This window comes from Oryza sativa, chromosome 8, assembly GCF_034140825.1.
Source record: "Oryza sativa Japonica Group chromosome 8, ASM3414082v1".
Taxonomy (NCBI): Eukaryota; Viridiplantae; Streptophyta; class Magnoliopsida; order Poales; family Poaceae; genus Oryza; species Oryza sativa.
Genome location: NC_089042.1, coordinates 19,679,078 through 19,691,764, shown reverse-complemented (window position 1 = coordinate 19,691,764; position 12,687 = coordinate 19,679,078). Strand labels below are relative to the sequence as shown.

Sequence of the window (12,687 nt, the reverse complement as noted above, 5' to 3'; positions counted from 1 at the left end):
GAGGGATGGAAAATAGACTTATTTTAGCTATACATATGTCAGCCCAAAGAGGAGGGACGAAAATAGACTTATTTTAGCTATACATATGAAATAGCCCAAAGAGGAGGGACGGAAAATATACTTATTTTAAAAAAGGCCCGATGGGCCACCCATGCCTTCGGGCCGACACGGCACGGCCCGACAGCTGGTGGGCCGTGCCTAGGCGGGAGGTGCAGCCCATGGGCCGGCATGGCCCGGCACGAAGTGCCTATCGGGCCGTGCCGGCTAGATGGCTGCTAGGCCGTGCCCAGCCGTGCTTGGGCCGGGCTGTGCCGGGCGGGACTTTTGGCCATCTATAGTTGCGGGTCATGTCAACGTCATTCCCCGCCGGTCGGCGTGGGCCTAGGCTAGAGCCAGCGTCCGTCGGTTGCCATCGTCCTCACCACCTACTGTCAGACTTCTCCTCACCGCTCACCGCCTGGTGAGCAATGTTCTAAATCTCCAGCTAAGGCTCTTAGCGGTTGTGCTCTCCAACATCTAAAAGCAGCTATAGCCGGCTATAGCTACAGCTAAAGTATCTAGCGGTTTTCTAAAATATGAGAAAAAAAAATCAAAAAATTGACAGAATTTGAGCTAAAAATTGGCATATCACTTATTTCATTGCACATAGAATTCATCACCAATTCAAAATTCATCACCAATTCATACTTCATACATGGAGTTCATAGTTCCTAACTCATACTCCCTCCATCCCTAAATGTTTGACGCCATTGACTTTTTTAAACATGTTTGACCGTTCGTCTTATTCAAAAAATTTAAGCAATTATTAATTCTTTTCCTACCATTTGATTCATTGTTAAATATATTTTTATGTATACATATAATTTTACATATTTCACAAAAGTTTTTTAATAAGACGAACGGTCAAACATGTTTAAAATAGTCAACGGCGTCAAATATTTAGGGAAGGAGGGAGTACTTTCATAGAAATTGGGGACATGTTGCACAATCTAAATCAGAGAAAGTTTTCTTGCCTGTATGTTGCTTCGGCTGTGACATGTTGCTGCTCGAGATCGGGGACTCGGGGGAAAAGAGGATTGGTGCAGGGGACATGAAGGGATTGTCGTTGTTCGTCATTGGGAAGAAGCAATAGCCCCCGCCTCCGCCGTCGCTGCCGGGAGCCGAGAGAAGCAGTAGCCGCCGCCGAGAGAAGCAGTGCCGCTGCATCAGCAGGTGTAAGCTGCGACTTGGGGGCAGGAGTCGCCGCTGCTGCTTGGGTGCATGAGCTGCCGCCTTCGCCGGTCACAATCGCCCCGCCGCCATTCCCAGTCAAAGTTGCCACTGCTACTTTAGGGAGAAGTGGTGTGCACGAGAGGGGATGGAGGATTTAGGGTTTAGGTATGGTCTTTGGGCCTTTTGGGCTGAACTTCACAGGCCACACATGTCAAAACTCAAAACTCAAAAGTCCTTGTTCAGTTTTAGCTTTTTAGCCACCACTAAGTACAGCTAACTTCGACTATTTTAGCGGCTATCTCCGGATAAATGCAGCTATTAGCGGCCGATTAACTGTAGCGTCAAAAGTTTGTGTATCCTAGCTATTCCCCTCCCAATCCGCTATCTCCGGGAGAGAGATAGGTGAAGAGGTCATGACAGGTGGGGCTCACGCTAACTTGGCGTTGTTGACTTAGGCCAAATTATCACGTCGGATAAAAACCACCCAGCTGTACTGCTATGGATCTACATTGCACTGGTTTTGATAGTTAAGTGACCAGTTGTATCTGGTATTTCGGTTCGAGGATGAAAATCGAACTCGCTGTCAAGTTAAGGGATCTAGAATGAACTTATTCCTATTAGTTTTGTAATTCTATACTATAACTATGATGTATAATTATAGTGTATTTAAATTCGTATGATTCAATAAAAAAAAACTTATCGACAAATGTGTATATATAGTCCCTTCATTTTAATTAGGACTATTTTGTTTCAGCACAACGGAGAATTAAAATTGCCAACACGGCAATTTTCGCATGTTTCATTTACATCTTGTTATTGAAACATGACTCTCGAGAACGTTGCGTTTGCTTGTTTGTATGAGACGATAGCGTTTGTCATCGGTCTCTCAATTTATCTCCCATCTGATTTTCATCTTCAGTCCGGAAAACTGGATACAACGCATCCCCAACTTAAAAAACATGCAAACAAGGTCCCTAGGCAGAATTGATCCCGATTTTAGCTGACGTGGTGCTTTACATGTACCATTTGACTAGGTCTTCGTCCCACGTCACATTGACACGGCACTTACATGGCAATTCGATCCCCAAAGGTAGTAAATCCCGTGGAGCCCACATGCCAGTTACACACGAAAAAAAATAAAAAAAATGGTCCGGGCCCATGTAGGATTGTTGCAGGAACAGAGTAAGAATCGGCTGGAGTCCAGATCGGCTACGACTAGAATCGGCTAAATATGAATCAGGCTGGGTTAGGCTATACAGCCGATTCCGATAATACGACTTGGTGCACAACATCGGGTTGAGTTGATATGCTTCAACATGATTGCCGCACGTGGATAGAGTCCTAAGAAGGCAATTGTATCTATTAATTAGGATGTTTTATGTAATTTCCTTAGAGATATGCTTAGGACAAAAGTCTGTCGTAAAGACTTATGGTATCTTAGAGTTTGTTAGAGATAATAGTCGTGTCCAGTATGGATATATCTTGTAACTCTCGGGTATAAATAGACCCCGAGCCCTATGTAATTTTAGAACACACACGTTCAATACAATTTCGGCGCATCGCCACCTTTTTGCTTTAGTTTTATTTCGACGAGTTCTTGCTTTCGGGTTGAGCTGCATCGGTTTTGATCTTCAACAAGAGGTAAAACTTGTTATGACGGCTTGTGTTCTCGGGATTAGTGCTTCCTTCTTTATGATACTCTAATCTTGTGTATGTAATTCGTCGAGTTATCATATATTGTACATAATCTCTAGCAATATTGCTACCTAACCCATAATCGGCTAACATCTGTTAGTAGAGAGCAGCCGATTAGGTTAGATTTTGATGTTGATTTAGATTATATAAGATATCTACCACTCTATGAAACTTCCAGCGGCTTGATTGTCTAGATATTGCTCTTCTTTTCATACTTAATGCTGCATCAGTTGAGTTTGATCTATTAAGTCGTGCTTAGAATATCAATCTCTAACCTGTCTTCTGGTTGCCGATTAGGGTAGTATCGGAGTTTCAGCTGATCTTATCTGATTTAACCATATCCGTTCTATATGCTTTAGTGACTTGTTAAATCCGCCCTTTATGTCAAGATCTTATTGCATTTAAGTATATTAAGCTTTTGTTTGATATATTATACCTGTTTTGATATCTTGATATAGAGTAGTATTGGAGTATTAGCCGATACATGCTAGATCTATCTGATCGGCTATGCTATAAACATATATAATCCTGTTATTAATATATATTTTGATCTAAGTGATTTATACTGTCTCGGCATGGTGAACGATCTATCCCAATCACTTGATTTAAGTATATATTGATATAAGAATTATATATCGTTAATATCTACAGCCGATCGAATAGATTTAGTTCCTTATGGTCTATCTATAACCGTCGATCGATTCATATATAACATCGGCTCAAAGATAAATGATATGTCATCGGCGGCTGGCCGATCGGCTATCATTTATAGATTTAACCACGAATTCTTTGTCTCTATTTCTTTTTGATTACAGGATCAAATCAACTGGTACGCTCATACATCCGAAGGCGAGCTTTGGACTTGCACTGGAGTTAAGCAGATCTCCCAGGCCTCGTGTTTTCTGTCAACAGCAGGAGAGCAGAGAGGCGGCGTTGGGCAAGCTCCCGCTTCTCCACCTGCCTCCCCGCTGCCACTTAAGACGATGATGATGATGCCCACGAGTTCGAGGAGGAGGAGGACACGCACCTCACCATCACGACCCCCACCCTAGTCTCCGCCATCCTCTACGCCGCCCTTCGACCTCGACAGCGTCCTCGCCATAAGCCGCGACAGGCGAGCTCCCGCTTCCCCACCTGCTTTCCCGCTGCCGAAGACGACAACGACGGGTCAAGGAGGTCACAGCCCCCACCCCCATCTCCGTTGTCCTCTGCGCCGCCCTTCGACCTTGACAGTGTCCTCATCTTGGGCGGCAGCGAGTGAGCTCCCGCTTCCCCACTTGCTTCCTCGTCGTCGCGGCCGCCGAAGACGACGATGATGGTGACAACTTCGAGCAGAAGGAGGACGCGTACCTCCATTGGGGAAATAGGTGCTGGCGGCGGTAGGGGTGGGCAAAATAAGACCGAAGCGAAGAACCGAACCGAAGCGTCACGCCTCCGCCTCTGCCTCCGCCTCCGGCGCCGGCGTCACCTCCTCCCTCCGCGGCATCGCCTCCAGCGCCGGCGCCGCCTCCTCCCTCCGCGGCTCCACCTCAAGTGTCGGCGTCGCCTCGGTCTTCCCCTATCCAGCCAGCCCGCCTCCGCTTCGGCGCCTCCATCCCGCCGGCCGCATCCTGCATCCGTCTCCATTGGGGAGGCAGCAAGCCAGCGAAATTTTTTTTGTTCCAAAGTCTCCTAAAAATTCGGTCAGACCGAGACCAAGACCGAATTTACCAGTCCTGAGTTTTTTTGGATGAAATTCAGTCCTGAGTTTCCGAAGACCAAACTACTCGAAAAACCGAAGATCGAGACCGAATTTTTTGGTCTGACCGAATGCCCACCACTAGGCGGCAGATTGACATAGCCCCGCCCCACTTCGCCCCTCCAGCTTCAGGCGCCGCCGCTCCGCTCTCCGTCGCCCCGCTCCGGCTTCACGCGCTGTTGCTCCGCCTGATCCCATGGGAGAGAGAGGATAGGAGACAGAGTCGGAGGAAATGGGTTCCACTATTTTTTATTTGACGGTGGGCCCACATATTTGTTTTATTTTTAAAATTGATATATTTTGCTACATGTGCACGTCAATACCACGTCAGATGAAGATCGAGTCAAATTAGTCATGTAGGTGTCACGTCAGTTGAAACCACCGTCTAAACCACCTTGGGACTTATTTTGCACCTGGACTTATTTTGCACCTGTTTTGACAGTTGAGGGACTTATTTTGCACCTGTTTTGACAGTTGAGGGACTCGTTGTATCTGGTTTTCGGTTGAAAGACGAAAATTGCGGATTCATTAACAATTTAAGAGACCTGAGATGAACTTATTCCTTCCACATGCTTTTTCAAGGGCTTTCAGCCTTTCAGGTTTCAGGCCCATATCGTTTTCAGAACCTCAACATATCACCCATTTACAGGATCCAACGACGGCAAAGAAGTCCTCGAATCCACGCCATTTCTAGGACCTATCAACCTTGAATGTTTATCTCGTTTTGACAAGCATTTGTCTTGAAAAATGTAGGGGAAATTATTCTCATATGGAAAACCGTTCAATTTGGGGGAATGCTCAGATATGATGACGGAGATTGTTTTTCGTTTGGTTTCATGGAACAGAGAAAAAATTTGCACTTGATGTGACAGGTGTATCTTATTCATACGAATGTTCTATGGTTCAAAGCGTGCCTTTTACTTGTTATACTAAATAACATCTACTGGTAGAAGGAAGACCACAAGCATTTCCATTCTCTTAAAAAATGAAGACCAGAGTGGTCAAGAACAAGAAGGATCAGGATCAGGTGCAGTTGGTACTGGATACATTCAAACAAGAAGGCGTTAGCAAGAAGCAAGCTCAATCCGTGGATACTGGATTCAGCATCTTGGAAATTCATCACATCAGGACAATATTCCGTGGAGTTCTTCGCTTGCCGAAAGACTACAGATAGCAAGCAGATCGCCTTGAGCACAGTAACTGCAGAATGACCAACAGGATTCATTTGGGTGTCGGTTGGAAGTTGGAATATGAACTGCCAACTCGCAAGGGTTACAGAAGAAGCAGCTAATCAATTAGTAACAGCATATGCTGTACGATAATCCTTATTGCGTGGGAACTGGGAAGTATAGAGTAGAAGGAAAAGAAACACCGTTGGTTTATGAAACTACTAGTAGGAGAGGAGCTTCCTATTCACAAATCAGAAGGGAATACAGTTCACTCCTGTCCAAACAGACGGTGCATCAGTGATCAACTGCTTAAGGATATAGTTGAACAGAAATCCCATTGTGAAACGAAAAAAAGTCTGTTATGTTGGTTGGAAAGTCCGTTATGTTGGTTGGATTTCATTCTTCGGAAGCAGTTGCATAATAAGAAATTAAGAAGTCAAAGTTTTACAACTGAAAGATCGATGAAGATTTGCACATTAATACAGTTAATTCACAGTAGTTCTATTACAGGTAGTTACCAACAATTGATTACAACAACCTACATGCACAAGTATTTGTACATTTGTAGAGTTGTACAACTACTACACTAACGAGTCACTGCTTACTAGACATCGGAGACGCCGGACACAAAAACGACGCCGGCGAGCAGCCTCCGGAACCTAAAAAACCAACACAAAAAGAAAAGGATCTACACAAGAACGAACATATAATCCATCGCCTCGCCGCCGCGCAGAATGCCTAAAACCTCATCTGCGCCGGCCGGCAATGGCGGGCTATGGAAGAGAAGAGCTAGTTATTGTTGTTGAGCAGCGAGTCCCAGTCGATCTCGTACGACGGGTACTTGGTGAGCGCGAACCCCTCCGCCTCGTCCCACGGCACCTCGCTGAAGTCCAGCTGCTCCATCTCCGCCAGCGGCGACGCCGCCGCAGACGACGACGACGTCTCCGAGCCGCCGTCGTCGCCGCCGCCGGAGTGGTCGGAGCCGGAGGACGACGACGCCGCGGCGACCAGGGGCGCGTTGATGGGCATGGCCCTGCCGGCGCCGCCCCTGGACCTGGATGAGGCGTTCTTGGACGCGGCGATGGTGTCGCAGATGGCCTGGAGCTTGGCGTCCACGGCGGCGTCGAGCGGGCCCCGCGACGCGGCGTTGTCCGGGAAGTTGAGCCGCGCCGCGTCGCCGCGGAGGCGGTACGCGGCCTGGTCGTAGGTGAGCGCCGCCTCCTCGGCGGTGTCGAAGGTGCCGAGCCAGAGCCTGGTGCGGTTGCGCGGCAGCCGGATCTCCGCCACCCACTTGCCCCAGTGCCGCTGCCGCACGCCGCGGTACAGCTTCTGCGCCCGCGCCGCCGCCGCCGCCGGAGCAGCCGCCGAAGCGGGCTTCATGGGCTGGGCCCGCGGGCCGAGCCCCGACTGGGCCTGCCGCTGCATGTGGAGTTGGGCCTGGACGCGCTGGATCTGGGCCGGGCTGAGCTGGGCCGGGCCCATGTAGTGGAACCCGTGGACTCCGGCCGAGGAGAAGTTCGCCGGCGCCGGCGGCAAGCCGGGATGAAACGGCGGCGGCGCGATCTTCTGCATCTGCGGCGACGGAGCCTCTCCCAGCGCCCGCATCAGATTTCCTTCTATAGCAGCTGCCATCGAATATCTTTTTTTTTGTGGATTTTTTCTAACCTAAAAATCTGAATAACAAACCACCTGTTCTTTCCAAAATCCAAGAACTGGCAGACGAAAAGAGAAGTTCTAGATCTACTAATCACTTTACAAGGGGGGTATAAGCTAAGCTAACTAGCACAAGGAGGTGTGGAAAAAATTAACCCTCTTGGCTACCAAATCAGACCAATAATCTTACACCAAGAACAGATCAGAACACCAGAAACTAAAAGGCTCTGGAACTCTCTGTCCTGTACACCAACAGAAGCTCAAAAACAAAGGAAAAAAAAAAAGATTGATCCTCAGATGAAGTGATCTACCTGCTGGAAGACCCAAGAACTCGCTCAGATCTACGGCTCACCTACCTCTCTCAAACCTCACAGAGATGGAGTCTGGGTGATTAGGGCTTTTGGATTGGATTAGGCTTTCTGGATGTGTGTGTGTTCTTGATGGCTCGGAGTAGTGGGTCTCCGTCGTTTGGGTTTGGGGAATGGAGGGGGACACCATGGGAGCTCTTTTATAGCCGACGCGACGAGACGCCTCTTTTCCTAATCTTATCTCGATTAGCGTCGCTAATCAGCAATCACCTCACTAATTGCCTCTTCCGTCGGGGAGCGGCCCGTGCGCGCGAAGCTTCCTCCCGGGCCACTGCACTGTGGGCCCATGGCCCCACACGGCTGGAACGGTAGAGGGACGTTAGGCCACTAGCGTGGCGACACGTGGTGGTCTCGAGATGGACACGTGGCGGGAGGGCGACCGGGTGGTGTCAGTTAACAAGGGGGGCACGTGGCGCGCGCACGTTTGGCGGTGGGATCGGGTGTTCGCTGTTCGGGGTGGTGTACCTACTCAAAGTACTATTGCGATGGCGTGTTTGTACCACGGCGGTGAGGGTGAGATGAAGCGACGTGAGCCGTCGATTTTTTTTTTCGACGGCCGGATCTGTAACTTGTACACTCTCGTGATCGATCGAGCTGAGGTTTTGAGAAGACAACGATGTTTTTCGTTTTTCTCTCTTGCTTCCTCGTGGAATATTCGGGTACGTTTATGTTTATATCGTCGACGGAGAATTAAAAAAAAACTGAAAATCCTGTGGCAACTGGATGGACTTTAGAATAAAGTAGCTTAGATTTTCCGGACTGCTCATAGTCATAGTCGTATCTTGTTGATGCATCAGCGCTCGAAAACAACGTCGTCATTGTAGGACTAACAATTAACTTGATTTGGTTTCTCGTGCTATCTCTATCTGACTTAAGTTTACATGTACATTTACGGTTAATTATTTTTTTTAAAGATATATCGTTTGTGGTGATTAGATATGTTAGTCTAGTTTGTTTCACAAAAATATATATACTGTAACTGTGTAACAACTAACAATATAGTTTTATTTTACCCGTTAATTATACTCTATCTGTTTCTAAATATTTAACGCCTTTGACTTTTTTTTAAATATGTTTGACCGTTCGTTTTATTAAAAAAATTAAATAATTATTAATTATTTTTCTATCATTTGATTCATTGTTAAATATACTTATATGTATACATATAGTTTTACATATTTCACAAAAGTTTTTGAATAAAACGAACAGTCAAATAGTGCTAAAAAGTCAACATGGAGTATATGTTAGCAATTTAATTTTACATGCCATTTTTCTAACTTTAACTTTAAAAGAAAAGAGGACGATGACTATATTGGTGGCAAGCGGAAAACTTTGGTAAATTCTCAAGGTTTAGAGCAGGTACAATAGCAGGCTACAAGCCAGCTGCAAACATATTTTAAGAAGATAAATGAGGATAGAGAGAAGCAGCGGGCTACAGATTTGTAGCCAGCTGTAGCACAAACTCCAAGACAAAATGTATGTATGACAGGTAGGATCAAATATTAATAATGTAGTATATAACTATTGTATGAATGAGCTATTAGATTGGCTATAGATGAATTGGAGTTAGTAATTGGCTATACTATTAAACTTGCTCTTATATATAGAAGGGCGCTATATTATGATAATGCTCCCTTTCTCAACTAGTATAAACTAATTCATTGTTTTTTCATTAAGGGTGTGTTTGAAAAATGACTTAGGAGAGATGAGATTGGGAAATGAAAATAAATGGATTGATATATAGGATAAAATGGGGTGTGAAGAATCAATGACTAATATTGAAACTTACTCTTTGAGAGGTGAGAAAACATATTACAAACCCATTTTCTAAACGTGGCCTAAAAGGCAAAGTTTTTACTTAAGAAAAAAAATGATATTGACTCTTTTAATTGGATAAAAGTTGCTCTGATTTTTTAGCATACAGGAATGCAAAAATCTAGAGCAATGTTTGTACACCAAAAGACATCAAGGGACATTAGCAAACTTTAAAAGTTTGATTTTACTTATCTAATTTGATTTCTCAAGTTTTGTTCGAGGCTTACACCCTGTCAGTAGCTACGGCTTCTCCTACCATCTCTAACTAGCTATCCCAAACAATACGGATGCCCATTTAGATTATGAGAATATGGCTGTGTTTAGTACCCTTTAAACTTCCAAAAATTCCATCACATTAAAATTGGATATATGCATGGAACATTAAATGTGAACGAAAAAAACCAATTGCACAGTTTGCATGTAAATTGCAAGACGAATTTTTTGAGCCTAATTATGCCATGGTTTGACAATGTGGTGCTACATTAAACAATTGCTAATGATAGATTAATTAGGCTTAATAAATTCGTCTGTAATTTGTTTTTTTATTAGTCTGCGTTTAATACTTCAAATGTGTATCCATATACTTAAAAAAAATTTGGATGTGGAACTAAACATGGCCAATATGTAGCGAGAATTAAGAAAATAAACTAGAAATCAAAATCTAGGTGTGTTAATCTTAAGATCCATCGAATATGGCCCTTACATCTAAAACTGTCCACCTACGGTGGTGTTCTTTTCTCCTGAAGATGAAGATTAAGTTTTTTTTACACAAAACGAGGTGATATTAACGTATAATTGATTGAGTTTTAATTATTACAAACTTAAAAAATAGATTAATATGATATTTTAGAGCAACTTTCATGAAAGTTTTCACACGAAAAGCATCATTTAGCAGTTTAAAAAGCGTGCCACGAAAATCTTAATCTTCATCCAACTTTTATTGGAGAAAAGAACGGGACCTTAGGTTAAGCTTAATCTGCATCTTAAGCTTGCGAGCCAAAACCATCCATCGGCTCACTTAGAGCAAGGCTAATAATATAGCCCGCTACTGGCTAATAGCCCACTCCTAAATCCAGGTACAGGTACAATAGCTTATTCATTGAATGGCTACATCTTATAATCAAATAATTAATTATATCATGTACATGCATGTCAATATGTATGATTAAGAGTGAATTATATCCCTGTAGCTATTTGTGTTGTGACATGAACTTTATTCAAAAAACACCACCACTACTACCATATAAACCAATTTCTTTGTAGTATAAAAACTGCAAGGCACTAATATATAACTCAAATACCATAGCAGCTAATTAGATTAACCCATAATATTACGCTATGTCTAACACAAGTCTTAACAAAAAATACAAGGAAATAAAGTATAGGTGCAGGTCTATGGATAAGAGCAGAGGACTGTGGCTGCCTTTGGGGCTTCTCTCGCTTCGTCAACATCAGGGACGAGGCGCCACGCCGCTGCACCTAGCTCCAGCCTCTAGGCATGGCTGCCCGGCGTGTGTGTGCCTGCTGCTCGACAAAGACGGCGTCTTCGTGCCCACTGCCGCCTACGGCTTCCCGGCCTGGGAGCACGCTGCTGCACCTGGCCGCCCACGCCGGTAGCATGGACTGCATCCAGAGAGGTCGCGCGGGAGAGAAGCAGAGATCGAGCGGGCGCCGAGGAGGCAGAGATCACGCGCCGCACGCGTCGAGGGGGAAGCGGAGGGAGTGTTGCGGGATCGGCTGTGGTGTGCGGGCCCCACAAAACCGTGTTTTTATATCTCCGGGGCCAGCTGCAATCGAGCGGTAGCGCATCGAGAAAAGAGTATCGTCCGGCGATAGATTATTCGTTCGCTTCCTTCTCTCTCATCTATTCCCTTTCCTTCACATAGGGAAAAGATGATGTGGCATATTTTTGCAGCCCGTTTAGTTAGTTTATTATACCTGCTCTTATCTTAGTATACCATGTGGGCAAGGCTAATCAAGAATTACACGGTTCAAGGGTAATGTTTTCTTGTCTTTAAGAAACCGGCATAATCTCTTATCACTACTTCTTGTAACTTGCTATTTATGGAAGGTACTGAAAGTATAAGTTTTTCTTTCAAATCTTTGATATCATTTCCTCATATTAAATCCTAATATTTGTACATTAATTAATAATTTAAGGTTTTAAGTTTTGACTGCACGTATTTTATGATAGTATGAGAATGTAGACCATGGAGGCAGTACTATCTTATACCCGTGAGGCCCCATAGAGAGAAAAGTGATATTGTCGGTGACATGGGACCGGGGGTATCTTGACTAGAGGTTTGGGGCAGCCGCGGTCACCCACGTGGCCTGACCCCCTCGGAGGGGGGGGGTCGGGCCCGAGGGTGATGTGGCCACCCCTCCCTCTGTCTCCCCGAGGGGTCGGGCCGCTCCCGTTTCGGCCCCGAGGGCTGGGGCGCCTCGACCCCCTGTGGGTCTGGCGCCACGTGTGTGGGTTAGGTGAGCACAGCGGCGCTCACCTAACCGCGTTTATTGCGGGTTGGACGAGCGCCCCACGCCGCATTTAATGCAGCGCAGCACACTCGTTCGGTCCGTGACAGGTCACAGTGTATGACCGGTCACAGATCGGTCAGATCGCGGGTTAGGTGGCAACAAGCGGCCTTTCGCACGCCTCGCCCCGTCCCGTCGGAATGATGAGAGCCTCTAGGCACTCGTCCCTAGCCGGAGCCGGCGTGCTAACTCCTGGAGTTAGCACGTCAGTCCCGGCTAGATTCATACCAGGCTTCATCGCAACCATTATAAGGAAGTCATTTTATGAAGAAGGGCTGACGTGTGGCATGCTAAATTGACGCGTGGTAGACAAGAATGACCAGTTTGTGACTGGTCTGACGCCGGTCACGTCATTGGCAGACAACCGTGCTCCCACGTTGCGCCTGCTTCCGGCGGAGTGGAGGTAGGTATGGCCCATCCCATCGGAGGGTCATTCGGACAGCAGCCATGGCAAATCTCCGCCCATTAATGAGGGAGTAACAGGGAGATCCCCGGTGTCAGGCGA

The 12,687-nt window shown here is 45.9% G+C and overlaps 1 protein-coding gene across 1 annotated transcript; it reads right to left on the bottom strand.

The window, feature by feature from the left end:
* Positions 1 to 6,256: 6,256 nt before the first annotated feature.
* LOC4345541 (ethylene-responsive transcription factor RAP2-4) lies at positions 6,257 to 7,943 on the bottom strand. The gene has a single exon (XM_015795424.3). It carries the CDS (start codon positions 7,444 to 7,446, stop codon positions 6,604 to 6,606), a length of 843 nt encoding a protein of 280 aa, XP_015650910.1. The 5' UTR covers positions 7,447 to 7,943; the 3' UTR covers positions 6,257 to 6,603.
* Between the last annotated feature and the right edge of the window lie 4,744 nt (positions 7,944 to 12,687).

What these genes read in the sequence shown, in the direction of transcription:
- LOC4345541 (XM_015795424.3), bottom strand. Translation starts at nt 7,446, where the DNA reads ATGGCAGCTGCTATAGAAGGAAATCTGATGCGGGCGCTGGGAGAGGCT.